Raw genomic sequence first — 21440 nt, 5'->3', positions numbered from 1 at the left:
AGCCTCCGCGAGGAGCGACGGGGATGCGCCGTGGGCCCGTGCACGGACATGCACAGCACCGTACCTACCGGTAAGAAGAGATTTGCCAAAGCCGCAATCGCACCAGGGAGCCGGGGTTCCCCGCTTCAGCTCCCCTCGGAGCCTGGTTTAAAACTTGAGCCTGGAAGCAAACGCGGTGAGGCCGGTTCGGGTCCGGCAGCGCTCGCAGACTCTCCCGTCCCGTTCGGACGGAAGGACAGAGAAGTGCGGGCGGGGAGGAGGGTAAACAGAAAAAACAGACGCCGTCCTGTCAAAACACGAAGGGTTTATTGTGCCGTCTTTCCCTGAGGAGAGGGGGGTTTCCTTCATATTTATTTTTCTTCACAGTGTTTGAGTCTCGCGTGAAAAAAAAAAAAAAAAAAAGCGGGGCGCGGAGCGGTGTGGGGGTTGAAGTGCAAGATGAAGTGGAGAGACGTGCAGGGCATAGCGCACGGAACAAGATAAATCCCGCAGGTCCTCCTGCACCTGAGCGGGGAAAGGCGGTGCGTGCGTCACTCACAACTCCTGAGAGCGGCTCGGCTGCGCGCCCCCCGAACCAGGCAATAAATTAGGGGAGGGAGCGTCCCGGGAGGAGGCGGGGAGAGGCGGGGGGTTCCGCAGGTACCGGCCCACGGCCCCCTCGGGGCCCCCCTCCGCCACGTCGAGGGGGAGGCGGCCGCGGCCGTCGGGGCGGTCGAGGCGGGCGCCGGCACGGTGCAGGGCCACCAGCGTCTCCAGGAAGCCGGCGCGGGCCGCGTCGTGGGCCGGGAGGCAGCCGGTGCGTGGGTCGGGGCGGTTGGGGTCGGCTCCGCGCTGCAGCAGCAGCTCGGCCACCCGCGGGCTGCCCAGCATCATCACCTGCGGGGAGAGACAGCGTCAGGGCCGGGGCCACCGCTCCGGCTTCTCTCCTTCGGCCCCGCAAGGAGCGGGGATCGCCCGCGGAAGAATCCGCGGGTGAGGCCTAGGGATCGGCTCCGGAGGCGCCGCGAACGGCGGGGGCGGGGGGGCGTTGCGCAGGCGGGGGGGAGTGGCGGTAACTTTATTTTTCCGCACCGTCGGGGCGGGGGCGGGCACCGGGACGGTGGGGAGAAGACGGAGGGAGCAGGGGAAGGGGTTTGCCCTTCTCCCGCCGTACCCCTCCTTCGGGAACCGAGGGCAAGTCCGAGCTGCCGGGCAACGGCCACAGCGGAACCGTGCGGGGGCTAAGAATGCCCCCTTCTCCCGGGAGGGGGCTGCCGCACTCCTACTCGCACCCGGGACGCTTTTCCAGGAGGCCCTTTGGCAAAGGGGACACACGCCTGTGCAGGGAACTCGTCCTTAGGGAGAGACCGAAAAACGCACTATTAGGCTGACCCTCCCTGCCCAGAGCAGCACCAAAATGCCCGGGAGCCACCCGCCTCGGACTCCCCATGTTCTGAGCCACCTTCTCCCTCGGCGCACCCGGCCGTGCGTTCAGCGCAAGGGCGAAATCCCGGCTGCGCAAAGGTGCAGAAAAAAACACGCCGGAGGACGGCATCAGATAGGCGTTTCGAATGAAATGCTGCACCGACATTTTGTAGGAGAGAGTTTCGCAAGCTCTGGCCGTAAAACTTAAATATAGCTTCTCCGATTATTCCAGTTTCGTTTTATTTTGAAAAATTTAAGAAGAAGCCGGCTAGAACTAACTCGGAAATTAACTCAGCTGTATAAATCCAGGGTCTACTCCTCCTCTGGGCAGTTCATCTATCGACACGTTCGCTCGGCTGTGAAATGTAAGCAGACCGGGCCCCCCAGGGACTGGTAGCTGGCTACCTGTAGGGTCTGCCGGGGAAGCAGCCGGATGTTTCTGCTCGAAACGGTCAGTGGCTATATCGTGAGAATCAGTAGATACACCTTTTTTTTTTTTTTTCTTTTTCCCCACGGGAGAGAAAAAGAATACTAATGGACGTACAAAGCAAAAAATGAGGTACGGCAAAAGGGTAATTCTTTCTGAAAAGGTGACTCGTTCCTTTTTATTGCAAGATGAGCATTGAAGTTCTCGGTTTTGAGTCATCCTATCTCAGTTGGTTAAAATAAAGTTAAGGGTTGCTAAGACTAAAACCTCTCTGTTGCGGCCGTCGTAGACTTTCGCCTTTCCAGCAAACACCTCCGCCCCGCGCCGCTCCTACCGCGAACCATCGCCGCCGTCGAGGGCCGGCCGGGGCCGGGAGGCTGCCTCCGCCTCTCCCTCCCACTCCCCTCGGCCTTCCTACCTGGATGGGGGTCCGGCCGTAGGAGTTGACGGCGTTGGGGTCGGCCGACCCGTCCAGGAGCTCCCTCAGCAGCTGCAGGTCGCCGCGGGCGGCGGCGTTGGCCAGCTCGTCCGCCGCCGCCGGTCCGTCCTCCCGCCGGGCCATGCCCCGGCCCGACCCGGCCTCACACCCGCGGGGCCGCCCCGCGCTGCCCGCGGCTGGCGGAGGTACCGGCCTGCCGGGGCGGCCCTGCCCATGGGAGCGTCCGGACCCGCCGCTCCCAGCCCTCGGCACCCCAGGCGGCGCGACCCGGCCGCGGCTCGGAGCCTCCCGCCGCTTTGTTTTCCCCACAGAGCCGGTGCCGCCCCGCCCCGCCCCCGTCCCGTCTCACCCGCACAGCGGCCGGCCCCGGCCTTGCCCCGATGGGGCGGGGCGTCCCGCGCTGCCCTGGCCGGGAGGGCCGCGCGCCAGGGCGCCGGCGTCCGGCGGCGGGGCCGTCTCTCAATTTTTCTGGGTTTGTTTGTTTTTTTTTGTTTTTTTTTTTTTTTGTTTGTTTTTATTTTTAAAAAAATTGAAATAACGTACCGGGTCGAAACTGTGAACCAGCTTCGGCACGGCGAGGCGTTCGCGCGGTCCTAGCGTCGCCCGGCGCAGACCCGGCCCCCATCCCGCGGGGCGGGGCGGGGGGCGGTGGCAGCACCACGGACAGCTCCCCCCCCCCCCCACCTCGTCCCCCCGCCGCCCCGCTGCCGGCCACCGCCGGCTGCCACCCGCTGCTGTGCAGGGGGAGTATCCCGAAAAAAAACCCTTTGCCGAACCCGCCCAGCCACCGCATGGATGATGCGGGGTGGCGGGCGGTTCGCCCCGCCATCCAAAAAGTTGCTTTCCGCATCTCGCCGTCGCTAGCAATAAGGGGACTGCTGGCCTCACAAAGCGAGTTAAATATTTCCGGGGCCTCACAGCGCAAGCGAAGTCTCCGAGGAAGTCAGAGCTCCTCACTTTTTCGTTCAGACAGTTTCACGATGCTGCTGCTTGAGGTTTTTAAGTGCCCTTGCTCCTTTTGCTGTGAAATGTCACGAACGACCTATTTCCTCACCTTAGTGCACGGGCGCGACCTTTGTCAGACACATGGGATCCCCAAGCTCATTTTCTTGAGAAGTTTGCAATCATAACTCTACTCCATATTGCCATTTTCTGCTTTTTAATCCTTTGCCAATCCTTTGTTTACCTGCATCTTTATCCAAAACAATCAGCACATACTATCAAAACAAGGAAATTACTTTACTGGCCCAAAACTTCAGAAAGGCACAGCTATACTACCAAGAAAACTCCCCATTTTCAGCAACAAATGGTGGAGGCAGTAAACAGAATGTTAACTGGCGTGGCCAACAAAGACTGTCTAGGTAAAGGCTAAAGTTTGTGGTTTTATTTGCAACCCTTGGCATGTTCCTATAATCTAATCAGCCTAGTGCCAAACTCTGCTTCTTCACTCACACGGGCTATTATTTCTATGCTCGGACATGTAGAAATGAGTGGAGTTCCACTCATGATAAAGACCTTCTTGATATATGTAGTTGACTCTGGTTAAATAATTAAGCATTTATACACAATCTGCTGTTTTCCCAGTGCTCTGGGATTTTATTTTTCTTTTCCTTGCCCTTTATTGATGAATTTACTATTCAAGCATTGGGAGAGAAAAAAACTGCTATTCAAGCACAAAATGAGAAAATAAAGATACTTCAGACATCTGTAGTAAAAAAAAAAAAAAGGAAACAAGAGGAAGAGTTAAATCTATATATTCTGGTATGTAGAGCACTGTACAGCAGAAACACCCACGTACTGAAAGGTATACTTCAGTCTTAAAAAGGCTGCAAACTAATTTTAGCAGCAGCTGGAGTAAATAATCAGTTCAGTAGAGATAGTGTCCTGATCCTAATTTTCAGATACAGGGTAGCCATGTGCTAGTGTCAGAAAAAGAGCTCTGAGAGGGCTTTGGTGCTGATGATATATCCACAGGATAATAAAAAAATAAAGTCCATGTCTATTACAATTGTGTGAAAGTTTTAAGGAGGGCATGCTATTTTAACTAACAAAAAGCATGAAAATGACATATAAAGAAAGATAGGCTTTATACTTATTTGTTTAACTCACTTGTTACTCCAAGGCTATGTAGTAAATAAGATAACCAAAACCCAGAATATTCCTTTACCCTGCTTTTGGAAGAGGCTGGCATTTCTTACAAACGTTGAGAAGTAACACTGTCAAACACAGATGAATAATAAATTAAGGAGTCCTTCCTGATATTTTCCTGTGCTTCAGAAAAAGCCAGACCGTGCTATCAGGGAAAAGAAGACTGTCCTCAAAAGGGTTGCCTTTGCAAATTCATAAATGCTTATTCTCCTGACCAAGAACTGAAAACCCACCCATGAGAGAAAATAAGGTATTTCAGCTGAAAAAGGCTGGGATCTCAGACGTGTGCTGTCCTTTTGCTCTGAATCTGCAGTTGCTGGCTGAAGGACAGTTTCACTGTCCAGCTGATGGTAGCTTTGAAGAAGCTGTTACACTGTTGGAAGCGACTTCTTCCGGTTTCAAAGTTAATCATGCAAGGATGAGTTGTGCAATCATGACCTTAAAACAACAATTTAGGGAGGCATCATGCCTTTTGTAACTGTCTTATAAATGTGTGCTGCAGGCATATTAAATATGCGTGCAGACACTGATGAAATACCAAATAAATACAAAACTCTTGGCAAGCAGGTAGACCTTACAAGCACTACAATGATACTGATTTCTACAGTCAAAAGGGAAAAAGAGAAATGTTGAGAGATTCAGGAAGAGAATTGTTAGTATGCATAATGTGTAATCAGCTCAATATTACTCAAAAGCAGCTTACCACAAAGGAAAATGTTACTCACAGCAGATTTTCTTAGTTTTCAATGATTTGACTCCAGAGAAATTGAAATTCTTCCAAAACATTGTTTTACAATTAGAGCAAACAACTCAGTGCCACAATGAAACATAATTTAGTACAGGCTAAGGAGCTTTGGATTTTGAAAAACCTATCAACATTTTTTTTCCCTGCAGAATAATCTTAATGTATAATCTTCTGATAAAGTAAATGCAGATGTTAGTAAAAATCCCCACTGTCAGCTGTGTTGCTGCTTTCACTGGGGAGAACAGACACCGCTGACTCCTGTAGGAAATCACCAGGGATACCTGCCAAGAACAGTGACGTAACATAGGTTAACAGGAATATTTGAGAATACTGTGGTAAGGATTTGAAAACAAAACAAAATAATACAAACAAACAAAACAGAAAGGTTTTAAAACCCTCAGGCTGGGTGATGATATGACTGCAAGAGCAGCAGGCTTCCAGTCTCCAAAAACATCAACTGCTGACAGCCCAGTTCTCCCACTGACTGCCCCTCACAGCAGTTACGTGCCGGCTTCAGTGGTCCGCTTACCTGCAAGGTGAAGGCGACCATTCGGTGCTCCCCTCAAACACTAACTGCCTTTATCAGGGACACTTAACCTTAGCAGAGGAGAATCTGGCTTTGGGAAAAAGTCTATTTGTTCCTTGATTTCTTCTGCTTGATCTGGCGAGAAATTAGTCTAGTCATCACCGGATAGGAAAAAAAGTTATTGGCAGGTTTGTCACAGACATGTTTTCTTCTGGCTAACACCCTTTAGGGAGTTACGTTTGGAGTTGGAGGTTCTGTCCTTCTCCCAGTTGGGTCTCTTTCTTTGGCAAGGAGGAAGACAGTCAGCACTGGTGACCTAATGTTCCTTGTCCGATCAAAATAAATGTGCAAATAAATCAGAACAGAAAAATATGCTGGCTTTGAATTTCTTTCAAGTGGAATTGTAAGCACTAATTCAAATTTAGTTGCAGCTCTTTTTAATAGTATTTGCACTCTTTTGGAAGCAAATTTTCTCCCTTTTACCCAGTTGTTCTTTATGTATTCTTTCAAACAATGTGGACACGAGTAGTACAAAATACAGCATAGGCACACTTCTGGAAATTTTACGGTCATTTGCATAGCTGTGTCTGCTGAGGTGTCTACATGCACTGTTATTGAAGGTGTAAGCATTACAGATTCAATGAGAAAGGCCTTGAGACTTGCTTGTGTGTTTGGTTACCATGTTGGATATGCCATTTTCTTCCTTGGACCTCTTCAGCAAAGTATTCTCCCAGAAAAGCTGAATCAGTAGTAAAGGAAGCACTCAAACTAGAAAACAAATCAACGGCCCAGTGGTGTGGTCCTGTGGTCTGTACTATGGAAATTCTGATAAACCACAGCATGAGAAAATGTGCTGTTGAGATCTAGGGTATTTATTTATTTTATTTTCTATTTTAGATGCCTTCATATCCAAAGGTTTAGCTGACTACAGAGGAAGACATGAATGCAGAATCGAGGACCCATTCTCTACTTCACACAGTGTAGCATAGCCCCAGCTTGCTTTTGTGGCATTTGTGTAGCAAAACGACCTGGAATCTAAGTAATAATCCTCATATCCCCATCACTTCACTGTACAGTGCTGAGCAAATCACTGTCTCTTTGGCTCACTTACGTGGGTAAGGACTGCGGTCACAGGCCTGCGGGACAGCAGGAGAAAGGCTAGTGAATCTGAGAGTTGTCTTCAATACACGAAGTCAAGTGGTAAAACCTGCTGTGCACCCTGCTCATGGGCTTTGCGATCCTGCAGTGGCAGAGTGCTGGCATCTTTGGAGTGTCTGAAGAAGGGGATGAGTCGGGTAATATGTCGTCTGAGTGCTTAACATGCCAGGCAGATGCCAGGCATCTTCCACAATCAATGATTATGTTACCGAATTACATAAAATTCACAATGAGCAAGTCCTTAATTAAACATCTAATCCAGTCCTCAAGTGTGTGTACATAGATTTATATTGTTGATGACCACTCTTCTGCTTAAGCTGTAATGCATCTATCAGATTGAATTGGAGAACCAGACACATTGTGCTAGTTTTTTCTATTTCTATAGAGAGTGTGATGGTGGAGTTCAGCTGCTAAAAGCTGCAGACTTTCTCACTGTAGTTCATTTGCATATAAAGACATGCTGAGAATCTGTAGGTTCAATTTCATCTTGTAGTAAATTATCCTTACCAATTGCTGTATCTCTATAGCTATGTATTTAAGTCTCCACAGGGAACAAAGGAGAAAGATTTCCTAGTTACAGCCTACTAATATTCTCAAGGACGTGAATTATTCCAAACGGGGTTGGGGGCTTGCAGGCAATGCAATTTAGTGCATTATTTCAACATACAGAAATCTTGGAATATGACATTTTCATTTACCTGAGCCCATGGACATCAAGGACTAATTGCTTTTTTTTCATTTTGTATTCAGACCTCTTGCCAGCTGGTTGCTAAGTGAGCTTTGCTAGCTGAGAGTTTAGCAAATGTTTCTGAATTTTTCATGTGGCCAGTGTGCCTGTCCTACCTTTAAGTAAGGAACATAGGGAGGAAGTCCAGACTTTTTTTTTAAAAGCTGACCTGCAAAGAATTTGTATTAAATCAGTTTTGTCTTGCTTTTGTAAAGCCCGTGAAGTTTTAAGAAAAAGAAAAGCAGTAGGAGTTTTCTTTCCCTCTAGCCCACTCTCCTTTGTGGATCATCTTGAAAATTAATTAGGAATGCCAAACCTAATCTTCCCAAGCTGGCTGGCAGACTACTGAGGACATGAAGAGTCCGTACACTGTTAGTCCAGACTGAGTAAAGTTCCAAGCCATGAGTCACCACATAACATGCTTTAAATTACCAGATCTTAAACATTTTGGTGATCTTTAGCTTGCCTATTAATGATATCAGCTCCTGGGATCGTGTTTTCAAACCTATTGCAAAAAGCTAAGATCTTTCTTTTAATTAATCACGTAAGCCCGGAAACTGGGACTATTAAAAAAGCAGGAAACAGGATAATGTCATTCCCTAGACCGGCCATACCAAAGTACTTAAAAATTAATCAGAATGGTTTGACCCTGACCACAGCACTCTTTCTCCAGAGCAGTCATTAAAAGCTAGAAGTAAATGTCTACCTGAAAACTAGTATTTTCAGTTCCTCAAGCAGTTTCTTTCCAAATGTTGAACTTTCAATTCCAGGCCTCTTGGCATGTCATGATTTCCCCCATTCTTCAGGATTTATACAACCTTCCAAAATCCAAGACACACAGAGGCGCAGCTGACGTCTGAGGCTTTGGCCAAACCCCACTGTTGGGCAGGCAGAAGCACAGGTTTTTGCGCTGCAGAAAGGATGGCACAGGAGAGAAAAAAGCATGGGGTGAAGTTTTAGTTTTTGTCTAGTTTGCATCCCACTTCTGAATATGGACTATTTTTCTCTTTCTTAATAAATTTGTTTAAAAGTGTGTATTATGGCTGCAGGGTATGCCACCAAAGCCAACAGTAGGCAACTCCAGAGGCAGGGTGAAGGGCTAAGGGATGAGTTTTGAGTCTGAGCTTGAATCACGGCCAAAACTGTGGGGGAGTGGAGTGTAGTAGATCTGATTGAAGGCATTCAGTATTTCTGTATGACTGACAATGGGACGGTGTTTGACGTTTGGATTCCTTTACTGTCCTGCAGTTTTTATATGGAGTCACCTACCTGAGAGGATCCACTATCCAGTCAAATAGTCAACTTGTTTGCAAAGTGTTTACACAAGTAAAATAAGCTTCAGTAAAATGTTGAGCACATATTATGTGTGCACTATCTGTCCATGCTTTGTAGAGTTCATACTCACTGTTGAAAGGTTTAAGCTGGGTGAAGTCTTCCCTATATTTCTAAGACATGACTTAGTCTCTCTATGTGCTCCTCGTTGGGTGTACTGGTGTTTCTGGCTCATGCTGTGTGGCCTTTCGACAGTTTTGGACACAGTTAATACTATTCTGTTGGTAAGACTCTTTTCTGTTTAAGTAATTTCAGGGGATGCTTGTGTTATGATTAGGTCTGTAGATGCAGCACACACTGAAAAAAGACCAATCAGGCAACCAAATTTGGTGTTACATGTGTACAAATATTTTAATCCCCAGTGACAAAATTTTCCATACAAGAGCCTTTAAATCCAAAATTCAGTTATACAAACACTTTTATTGTTCTTAGCTGTTGTAATTATGGATCAGGAAGGAGGCACCATGCGGTCAGGAAAGGCCTACCTTGATACTGTCTTGGTTTCTAAAACCCCATGACCTTGGACTTAAGATACAGTGGGCTTATTTTTAACACGGAGGCTTTATGTAAATAGAATAATGAAAGAGATTTGCCTTGTAAATTATCAAAGGGTTAGTTAAAGGGGATAGATGGAACGATAAATGTGTTTTGGTATCAAATACTTTAAGACAAGCCCAGCAAAATCAGAGTGTGTTGACACAAAATATTTTAAAACAACTTCAAACGTATAATTTGAAAATGCCGGCATCTTTCTTGTGATTTAAATAATGCATGTACGATCTCATCAAATAGAAAGGGATATTTTATAATACATGTATAACTTAGGTGGTTTTAAGCAATAAAGACAGCATGTTATGGTATGGCTTAAAACTAAACTGATTCTACCCATGAAGATCTCTGCTATCTGTGATTTATCCTTTTCTTATTAGACTGGATAAACTGTTAACATTTTATTAAAACTTCAATTTGATAGAATTTTTTGTTTTAATTCTTATTTTATTTCAGTGGTAAAGCATGTTAAACTCATGTCACATTGCATTTTACATTTCTTATGTATGCAGTGTTTCGTCCAAAAGCTTTGATAAGACTACTTATCAAAGAACAATCCTGTTTAGAGATGTAGGTTGAGTTCTCTTTCTTTATTAACAAGTATAGTCTTCTCACAGTGGAGGAGACACTGTGCCTCTGGAGATCCTACCTGCGGGGTGATAGCAGACTCCTCATTGATTGCAGCCTTAAGAGATTATCTTAGAAATGATGTTATCTGACTAGCCCTGTGTCTCATGCTGCTGTATTACAATATGCCTCTTACTAATTCCATTTAGCTTGGGTAGATACAGTCAGTATTCTATAGTGCCATCGCTTTTTGTAAAATTAACTCCTCTAAAGCTGTTTTTCCTGGCCACAGAGGGTGCTCAAAGAGGGGAAAAAACGATAGGCTTGGCACTGTGCATGGGTGTGAGTGTTTTTTTTCTGTGAACTAAAGCAGCTCAGGATGATTTATGACACTGAGCAACCAGTTAGTGGCATCATCTTTCAGGGGCAGGGATAGCTTCTGATTGCCTCATTGCTTTCCTGCAGAGGCTGAGTAGTCAGCAGAAGCAGCATGGAGGGAGGATACAGCTCATTTGCTGCTTTTGCTATGCCTGCTGATGCTGCAGTGCAAGCTGCCATGTCCACTTTGAGTTACCACACTCTATTCTGGGTTTCTTTTGGGACAGCCTATGATGGCTGCTATCAAGCACATTTGGGCATGTATTTGTTTTCAAGTTACATATTCACAAAAGAGGCGATGCCTAGGAAACACAGGTGTTTCTATTGCCTCTGGAGTGTCACTGTGCCCACCTGCTATAGCGCACATGCACATTGGTTACCGTACCTGTAGTCTCAGATACCTCTGACCACTGTGCACTCCTATACACAGCGGTATGTATTTACCACCAGGTTTTATTTTGGAGTGGAATGTGGTTGGAAATACTTGCTCCTACCAGGGGGAAAAAAAAAAAGTCTTTATTTAAAATAAGAGAAAGTTGAGTGGCTTTTTTTTTTTTTCTTCTTTCAGTTACTGGCCACTGCTGTATTCAACACATCTTCCAGACCGTGTGCAATATTGCAATGATTCTTAACGTACTAATGCAGCACTTCTGCTTGATCATATCCAGCACCCTGGCTGTCCCCTTTAAAGTCTGACATTTTGCAGCTCCAGAAACCTTCCTCTGTTACTCCCACGGCAAAATTTTGTTATGTGAGGTGCAGGTCCCTGTCCGACTCCTCACTGAGGAGTGAGTGACAGCGTTTCCCCCAGCTGGCAGCACAACCTGCTCTGCAGAGGCAGACCATTAATATCACAGGCTCAGCCTGCTTGTCACGTCTTCTTCCGTCAGGTTTGCAGCAGCCCTCCTGATTGCCCTCCAAAGTGGTGGCTGCACCAAACAGAGAGGCAGAAAACCCTGAGTACAGGGATGCATCAGCTGCTGCATCTAGTGGAGTGCTGGCCTCCCGAGAGTAGGCTAGCGTTGGTTGACGGCATTTTCAGGTGTCTGCAGCATGTACCAGGCATGTGACTTCCTCTGCGTGTGCTAATGTGGCTTCTCTGTCTGTTCAGCTGAGTGAGGAGGGCTTCTGAGAGCAAAGTTTTATGTGGCTTTTGAAAGGAAATTTTAAAAGATCAAAAAATGGTTGCTTAATGGTCAGCACTTAGAAACTAGAGAATCTAGGAAAACTTGCGGAATTGCTCACTTTATCCTTTTGCATCTTCTGGTTGTATGCACACTTATATAGCACATGTTGGGCCACTACCTGTGGCCATCCTACGTTTATATGTTATCGATTAAATTTGTGGTGTTGTTTAGAGGTGACAGGAAAGCAGAGCACCACTACTGTGAATGCTGTATCAAAAAGGCCTTTAACAATAAATACAATATGGCTCTTTGCTTATTTGTTTTTCCCTTACCCCCCAAATATTTTTTAACAGCTCATATTCAGGTGTCAGGAGTAGGAACCAGGACCTCCAAACACAGAGGTAAGGGCACGGCGAGGAAGTTGTTAACAAGACGGCTGCAACACAGCAGCTGACAGTTCTGGAGAAATGAGATGTGTGGTGAAGGTGCCATTCACCTGTGTGTAATGCCTGCCAGCAACGAGATACCACTTTTAATGTGAGTAGCAGACGGGTGGAGATCATACCTGTGACAGATGTGACCCCTGACCGCAGGGGCTGCAAAAAAGGCCCAGGGCAGGGCAGAGGAGTTTGGCACATCCATCCCTATCACTCCTGATTTTAGGGCTGATGGTACAGCTCTCCATGTTTGCAGGAGATGGCAGGCTGCTCTTAGGCTTTTATTGTACTCTCCACGCAGCTGCTATATCCGAATACCCATTTTCTGTAAGTCTGACTTTTTTAACAGTTCCCACACTTTCTGTTCGCTGCCACAAGTTTCAAAGCCAACGGCACTTTTTCGAGAGCATTCTGAGTGATGACGACCTTTACTCTTTGCACTCATTGCTTTTTAGGGGGCATCGCAAAACACGGTGCCCCATCTCCCACCTGCCGCCCTGCCCCGCCCCGGCGGACCTAGTCCCTGCCGGCGCAGCGGACGTAACTTAAAAAAAAAAAAAAATAAAAAAAAAATAATTAAAAAATTGCAATAATTCCTATAAACCGCGACGCCGGAGGCGGGTGCTCGCCTCGGTGTGAATTTTAGGAGGGGTACGTGTGCCACCTAGAGGAAGCGGAGCGGTTTGGGGCCGGGGGCGGCCGGTGACACGGGGACATCCGCGCTGCGCTCCGCGCTCCCACCGCCCGCCCCCGCCGCCTATGGAGCGACCTGAAATGTCCGGCCGCAGTTGGATGCCTGTGGGGGATCTGAAAAACAAAACAAAAAACCCCCCAAAGCCGCCCAGCAATGACTGAAGTCCCTTAGGAAACCTCAGAAAACGGCGTGTGTGTTTGCAAAGCTTTTGTGTATCCCTGAAAAAAAGGCTAAGAATGCTGTACTCTTTTCTATTCCAGTAGAAGAGATAATGCCTTTGCTTGCATATTTTAGTGGACCTGACGTTTTTTTTTAGTGCTATCTAGTTCCTAAGATACAGAAAGCAATAGCTCTGACCCGGCAAAACCAGAATTCATCCTTCTCTTTTGCTAGAACCTTCCATTTTAATTTGTCTCTCCTTGTTTTTTTCAACCTTGCGTGATCTGATGCTTCTGGCATGTAACCAGCTTTAGATCAGCTGACAGAAAGTTCAGGAGATCTCGCGTTCAGGATGAGGCCACACAGGGAGGAGCAGATGGAAATTAGAGTGGCTGCCACAAGGAATGCGAGACCTAAGAAAGCGGAAGAGAGGAGAAAATAGAACAAAAAGGGAAGAATGGGAATTACAAATACAAACCAGCAAATACAATAAAAGGACAGCGAAAGCAAAGAAATTCACAGGGCAAATATGGTTGCCTTTTATTCCTACAGAATCACTGGTCCTTTGTAGAACATCTTCCCCAAGAGAAGGCAACTATCATGGACGTTTTTCATGTAGTTCCTTGTAGTATGTCTTATTTTATTAAAACACAAAGCACAGGGTCACAGGCATCCAGATGGTCTCCTCTTACATAAATCGTGATTTACATAATAGGATCTTACTCACAAGGAACTGAGCTCTGAACAGGGCTGATCTCTGTGAGCACATTTAACTCGTTCTCTCGAATTTCAGTTTGCAATGCTCATTTTTACCATGCCTGTCCCTTTGTGAAGTTGGGAATGCGGGGACACCTGCTGAAGCTGTCTAATGCAAAGTAATAGTTGCTTGTCAGAGTGTTAGCAGCTTGGGAGCAAGAGGCAGAGCCCCATAACCTCATTCCCTCTTTGCCAGATCTTGCAATGTAGCAGAAAATCTGTGTCCCAGATTTGGATCCTTTCCATTCAATTCACAGTTACAGTACTGAGATTTTGGGGGATGACTAAACTCTATTTTCCATAAACATAGAGCCTCAAATGTGGCTGAACAACCCATACCCTAAATACGTGTTCAAGTAGGACCTACACCGGTGAGGAGATGATTCTGCATGGAGTCATGTGCACCCACATGTTTCTTGTGGGTAAGACACCCTCAAAGATTTGCAGGCATGAATCTTCAAGCACTACTAGAACCACAAAGCAGGGTTTCAGTGCAGCAGCTGTTGCTTGACAAGGTCTTCTCCCTGGTTTCAGATCATGCTTTTGTTTTAGTGAACTGACCTAGTTAAAGGAAACAGTCCCATCCCTGGGCCACAGGTTCAAGCTGAAGGAGCAGAGGGGAAGTTAGGTCTTGGTAATGAGAGCTCTGCTGAGCACTTGCTCGTTGAAGACATGTACAAGGTGAGGCTCAGCGACATACCCTGTGATTCCTGCTGCAAAATGTACAGACAGTGATGTAAGGCCAACTGGTCACATTTGCTAAATTTCCCTTGGTTTTGTTGTATTAAAAGATGTGGAAGCCTCATTTGAAGATTTCTAAATAGAAGCTATAGTGAATCAGTGGCTTCAAAGCACTAAAAATTTTCCCCAAAGCTCATTGCTTACAAAATAATTTGGAATAATCGTTAATAAACAGCACAGTCTGCCCACATTTTGAAACCTTTCATGACTTCTCTGATAAGTGACTAATATTAGGGGATGACTCACCAGGGTCAGAGTATATCTGACCTGGCTTTTTTTGGTGAGCTCATTTGATGACATCAGCCTCGAGCACAAGGGCCTCACTCAAAAGGAGGCTCTACAACATCTATTAACTGCTTGACACCATGGGATCTCTAAGCATTTACTGCAAATAACAAACCGTGGAGCAACAACAAAAGGGAAGTACTTTGCCCTCTAGGCACTTGTTGACTGGCAGAAGCTGAGGAAGGTGCCAGCACAGTGGGGCAGCTCAGGTGACAGCTTGGGGCTTGTCTCCCACTCCATGTCTAACTGATGTAAATGTGATGAAGGTTCCTTGTCTGTGGAAGAGGAGCAGGCAGCCTCACCCCGCTCATTCACTCTGCGTGTTTTATTGAGGTTGTTGTCCATGGAGGCTGGCCAGATCTGTGGCTGTACCACCCTGTGCAGCAGCAAAAGGATCTGTATCTGGGATCGTGCACAGCAGCAAGGAGCAATGCTGGGCAGCTGTCCTTGCAAAATCAGGTCCCTCGTGGCAGCACCAGGCATTTCAGGACATCTCTGCACAGCGTCAGGGGACATACACAGACATACTCCCACTACCTTTGAGCTACTTGGCCTGGTTATTGAAGTGTGGGTGAAAGTGCTTTCAGTTACTAGGTCCTCAGCATCATGCTGCTGCAAATTCATTATTTCCTTTACTCATATTGGCTAAAAATTGTCTAAAGCAAGTCTGAGAGCCTGTACACACAGCAGTGGTGCCTCCCTGTTGCCTTCCTATATGCAGCATAGCGTCTTCTGTTTTTCTGGTGTGATGAAACTTGTCAGCTTAGAGTCATAGAATCATAGAATGGTTTGGGTTGGAAGGGACCTTCAAAGCCCATCCAGCCCAACCCCCCTGCAAGGGGCAGGGACATCTCCAACCAGATCAGGTTGCTCAGAGCCCCGTCCAACCTGGCCTTGTATGTTTCCAGGGATGGGGCACCCACCACCTCTCTGGGCAACCTCTTCTAGTGTTCCACCACCTCTCTCGGCAGCCTCTTCCGGTGTTCCACCACCCTCAGCATAAAAAAAAAAATTCCTGATGTCTGATCTGAATCTACCTCCTTCTATTTTAAAAAAGCTTCTTGCATTGTGTGTGGAGGAGAGGTAATGTTCATCTTCCTGCTGCAGGGAAGATGAAAAATATGGCCTCCCTGGTATGACAAGGTGACAGATTCACTTATTAGAATGGAGTAGAGGGTAAATCAACTTCTTAGAAGATGAGAGGTGAAGTCATGACTAAAAGAGCCGTAAGCAGATGAGGAGGTGGCTGTGACCTTGTATTCCTTCCCAGCACTTTTGGATCAGATGCCGTTGTTGAGAAGTCGTCATTGGGTCAGGTTTAATATGAAAAATGAGATGTGGAGGGGAGTCCCTTTCTCTTTTTGGCATACAGAATGCTTCCCACACAGGGAAATGTGGTTCTTCTACTAACTCATTGTGGGTCTTGCATCAGCAGGCAGAGTTTTCAATTGAGTCACTTTGATGCTACATCTTCCTATACAGGAGACGGTTGTCATACTGGTCAACTCATTTCATTAGGTCCAAGCAGAGTCCTGGGGTGAGTTCATGGAACTTTTCAGCCTAGGGTAGATGCTCTCTAGGAGCTGAGTTCAGAGTTTGTTTTTATTGTCATTTGCAATAACAAGAGAGACAAAGCTCAGCAGAGAGGTAAGCTGAGCTTTTGAAGTCTTGAGAAATGGTTCCTATTTGTACCATAACTGGGTCCAGCCAGCCAGTCTTACTTCTTCAACCGAGAGGAGTGGGACACTGTGTGTCTGGAAAAAATAAAATGCTGTGCAGGATTTTTTTGCAGGATCAGTGCCGTTACTTTCTATAGGTCTCTGCCCATCTCAAAAGTAGATTTTTTTTTTAGTTGAATGTGTGTGTTAAAGAAAAATGTTTCCAAGGATATGTCACAGCTCCCCTTTAGAATACACAATCTTTGAAATGTCTCAGGCAAACACCATAAAGAGACCAATGCTGTAAAGCAGTTGTATCCATATAGATATTGTCACCTGACTTTCTATTCTGAGGAAGAACGTATTGCATACTGAAATAAGATTACATATGAAAATATATACTATGGACAAAAAGGTTTACTTACCCCTGGTTGGCCCTCTCTAGCAACATGGGGTGGTTTAAAAATGGTTAAACACTAAAAAAAAAAAAAGAATGCGTTGTGCATCAAATACCAAACTTAATACTGTACACAGTGAATCTGTAAACTGCGATTAAAGGTGAAACATTTTTAAAATGCCTCTGATAATGAAAAGATTTATTGTAAAATATGTCTTAAATAGCTTGAACAACATGCTTATTGTGTGTGCACAAAATGGCTTTATTCAGCAGTCATTCTTGGATTTAGCCCTTGGTGGGGTTCAGATGCAGGAGGAGCAAAGGATTTGACAGCAGGGGAGCTGGAATCCGTAACAAACACCTTTTTAATTTAGGGCAATAACAGTGATGTGATTTGGTATGGGAGAGCTGAATTTGATTATTTTTTTCTGAGTGCCTGGAGCTACCACCCCATGGGCTGATATTCTTATAAAAAATGTCTTTAGTGTGCAAGATGTTGAGGTCAGATACTGTACACCACAAACTGCACAGCAGGTTCCACCTCTAGATTCGAGAGCTCCTTTTTTTTGTCAAGTGATCACACAGCACAGGGTGTTGTCTCCTCTCTTTCTATCAATAGTTTTATCCTACTGTGTTTCCTCATTCTTTGCTGACTTGTACACACTCGGGGCTCCTGCAAAAGCAGTCCTTGTGAGCGCTCAGAAGAGTGCCTGAATTCACCAGCTGCTTTTGGAAACGTGCATATGCAGATTCTGCTCCTGATTCCTCAGCATCAAAGTCTCTCTCGCCTTTGCGCATTCATGCTCTGTAAAATACCCCAAAACAAAGAACTGTAAAATTTTTCACAAGTGGCAAACAAGAAAGAAGATGCTTACTTTGAAAGCAAGAGAGAGAAACACGAGAGAAAATACATGTTTCTGAGCAAGGTGTTAAAGCCTTTTTCCTTTTTTAAAGCTTTCTTCTCACAGTCTTTTTCTGAAACTGTGTGTTTTTCTCCATCTCTCTTATAACTTCTTATCCTTCTTCTTTTTACTGTTATTATATCATTTTGTGGGACACTTCGTGATACAGCTGGAAGGACAGGAACTTCAAAAACTAGAAACCAGATTACAGATCCAACTAGCCCTAAAAAATGTGCTGGAATAACAAGTTTTGGGTCTTCTCTCCAGAGAAACAACTTCACTAGCTGCTGTGAAAATCTTCCAGTGCAAATTAAACCCCATGTTTTTCCACCCATTTTAGACACACTGATAGTGCAGGAAAGATTGTTAGAACCTGCATTGCTCAGAGGGCAGATCACAACACTTGTGCCAGAAACACCTTCTCCCTTTGGGTTGCTCCAGAGACAGGAACACTACTTTTTTTTTTGTTTCTTTTTTCTTCAGCTTTGTCTCCCTTACTGGCTCCTGTACCCACATCAGGGAGATGGGAATTAATGCCTCTTCTTGTCTCTGTTGGCAGCTGGGCTTGCAATCACAGCTGGGTAAATACTGTGACAATCTTGTTCTGGATGATAAATTTTGGTGTATCTACATGCCAAGAAAAATTACTCACGGTTGTGAGTAAAATGTGTCAAGGCTGTGCTCATGGACAAAGCAGAGGTGGCGGTGTCACCACAGAATACTGCACAGACCCTCAGTTGCCCCAAACTGTGGTGGGAGTTAACACAGACCTAAGCTAATGGGCCCTAGCTATGGATCCAGCCTACTGTTTCCCACCTAAAGATTTTATCAATCACCTGCTAGTGCATCAAGTTCAGGATGCTACAAAGCATACATTTCCATTTCTGTGTTTATTTTGTGCCGTTGGCATGTGTCTGAAAAGGCAGCTTGAATAGATCAAGAAGGAATCTTCAAATACAACCTAGATGGTAGGAACTGAGGTCGTTATTACTTGTAGGTCATTCTGCTTGACTTTGCCATGAAAGGAGACAGCAATTAGATAATAATGAAGCAAAGTCCCTCAGTCCAGCTCTTCCAGGCTAGCCATTAGTCTTCTGCAACCTGGTGAAAACTGCAGTTCTGTGAATTCGGAAATGCTATTGGAGTTCCTTAAGCAACAACACACAAGCTGGAGGGAGATGTAGGTCATCTGGCCACAGCCTGTTTCCATGTTTCCCACCAGCTGGGTGTCATTTGGAAATGACCACAGTAAGATGGCATGGTTATTTAACTGCCAAATTTATGTTCTGGAGATCCTCATTTAGTTACTGTTTAGCCTGAGAGATATCTGAGGAGCTTGATGCATGAATTTGCATTTCTGAGACTCTTTAGGTCCGTTACCAGAACACCCAGTATCTTAAAATGCACTGGAGAGCCAAATGTGTCAGCCATGCCTGGTCCTTGCTGGAATAAGCTGAGCATTTCTGTGGGGCAATGGCATACTCTCCAGTTGCTCTCTCTCACCTCAAAAGTCAGAGCCAGAGCTGGTGGTGAAGGACCCTGAGACAGTTCAATCTCTCCCATTGAAGCTGCTCTGCTTTGTGAAGCAAAAGGGCAGGAACCTAAATCCTGCCTCCTTTCCTGATTCGTGAAAAAAAAAATGTAGCATTTTTAAAATGTTTTAAGGATCTCTATGTGCTTAGAGCTGTGGTTATGATTTGTATGCTGAAACAATGAGATGTTTGATGAGAAGACACCGATGCCCTATAGGGGGGATATGAACCGCATGAAGCTCCACATGGGACGGCTTGGGTTGAAATAGCTCCTCAGATATCCCTAGAGCTACAGAATTCTCCTCCAGAAAAGAAAGTTTAGTGCAGGTTATGACCATAGAAAGGAACATAAAATCAACACAATTAAACCTGAAATGGGGATTAATGGGAATTCTGAAGAATAAGTGTTTAAAATTAAAATAACTGCTAATAAGGGTTTCTGGTACAGCAGAAACACAGGAACTAAAAGAGAATGAGAAATAGCATCTCTTCCAGCATCCTCCCCTGTTTAGGCCATCAAATAAGAGAGAAAGGGAGAAAGAGGAGAACTTACATGTTTTCCTTCTGGTCTCCCAAACCAGTGTGTCTAGTAAAAGAGGGTATGAGAAGGTCCTGAGGCACATCTGTGGTTCTCAGAAGTGGAGGTGAGTGTTTTTTCTCTGTAGCAATTCAATGGGACTGACTCTATCAACATAATCAGGACAAACACATGATTACGGGGGTATATTCTCAATCCTTTTTCTTAGAGCTTTTCCAAAGCCTGCTGCCTGTAGTCATGAAAGAACCTAAAAGTTTGGGCTTTGAAAGCTTTTGCTACCCAGGGGTACAGCACAAGGAGAGGTTTTATTCTGTTCTTCTCCTGTCAAGGAAGGGTTTGTGTAGGTAAGCCATGCTGTGGTGTTGATTAATAGATAAACCTGGAAAGGTCAGAATGCACTCTTAGTGCTGCGCACACGTCCTGCATCAAAGACAAAAGAAAGGGACAGGGGTACCCGTCAGGTGATGCCACTGGAGAGGTGCAGGACCATCATACATCTCAGCAGAATCTATCGTTGATTAGTGCGTACCAGTGTGAAGAGCAAATCTCGCTTTTCCTTTTCTACTGCCATATAGATATGCCTGTCACCCTTTTTTAACTCCAGAGAAATTTACACTGTCACACCTCCCCTTCTCCTTCTTCCGTGGTATCCCAGCTTCACTCTGTGAAAATATCTCCCTAGCAGATATAGCTGACATCAAGAAATGTTGAGGTGTCTGTTGAGGCATGGCCGTATAAACCTGAGATGGATTAGGGTTTCATGTCTTGTTCCCTTATTTACACTCATTTAAAAATTTGATGAGGCAGTGTGTTGGAGTAATAGAGATTTCAAGCTGGTTTCACTGTTTCAGGAGGACTTGAAACAGTGCTAATAATTACAAAGGAATAAGCCCAAGTGCAAAAAAAACTCTGTTACATTTTAAGGGGGAAAATGGTTGGACAATAGTTGCATTTTCCATGTATTCAAGATAGAAGCTATTTCCTCTCCCAGGGTTTTATTTGCAGTGTTATCTAACTTGAGTTCTGGGTTTCACACATGCTGATGTAGTCATAATTTGCCTCAGGGTCAAAATGACTCAGATTTGCACCTGAAAAAATAAGAAGCTGATACAAGATTGATATGAAAATTAAAGAAACCAATATGTAAACAGGTTAGCCATTTAAATTAAAACATATTTGAACTGTGAAACTCAGCATTACTTAAAGACTTGCTTTCAGAGTGATGTAGGGGAAATTTCTGTTAGTTGTTTCCTGTTGTGAATCTGATGTGCTGGTGAACAGTGTCTATTTATTCCTTTTTGCTTTCAGCTCCTATGTTAAGCTCATTTGTAGGAACTGTGTTGGGTAGGCACCTCTGGAAGGGAGAGAAGAGTACCCTTTCCTTCAAAAGCCACAGCATGTGGTCAAGGAGATACGGTCCCAGACACTGAGACATGCCCTGACTGATACCTATCTAGACCCAGAGGAAAGACCAGGGACCTTGCAGCAGAGACTGCTGAGGAGGGCAGGATACATCCAGTAAGTCCAAAAGGGTGGTCTTATGGTGATGGGCAGTGAAACCAGAGAGTCTGGGGAGCCCCAGAGCTGGTTGAAGTAAAACATGGAAACAGGCACACAAGTACCAGGAAAGAACTAGTTACAAACATCTTTACATTTCTGCTGGCCTCACTGCTTTATCTTTTTTTTTTTTATTTTCCCAGTTCTAAAATAAAACTGGCTTTCTGAGTTCGACAGATTTTTTTTTTTTAAATTTCTTTAGGGAGCTCATTACAAGAAAAATATCTCAGCAAGTCCATCTTAAAGCTCTAGTGAGC

At 45.4% G+C, this 21440-nt stretch overlaps 1 protein-coding gene across 1 annotated transcript; it reads right to left on the bottom strand.

Moving 5' to 3' along the window:
* Positions 1-289: 289 nt before the first annotated feature.
* Positions 290-2557, bottom strand: LOC147596404 (cyclin-dependent kinase 4 inhibitor B-like). Its single transcript, XM_086771295.1, has 2 exons — positions 2250-2557; positions 290-876 (listed from the first exon to the last, which is right to left on the bottom strand). The coding sequence occupies exons 1-2, from the start codon at positions 2391-2393 to the stop codon at positions 535-537; spliced, it is 486 nt and encodes a 161-aa protein (XP_086627421.1). The 5' UTR covers positions 2394-2557; the 3' UTR covers positions 290-534.
* Between the last annotated feature and the right edge of the window lie 18883 nt (positions 2558-21440).

The sequence above is a fragment of the Chlamydotis macqueenii genome, chromosome Z (assembly GCF_036417535.1).
Source record: "Chlamydotis macqueenii isolate bChlMac1 chromosome Z, bChlMac1.mat, whole genome shotgun sequence".
NCBI lineage: Eukaryota > Metazoa > Chordata > Aves > Otidiformes > Otididae > Chlamydotis > Chlamydotis macqueenii.
Note: the sequence above shows the minus strand (reverse complement) of the source record. Positions and strands in the feature narration are given on the sequence as shown.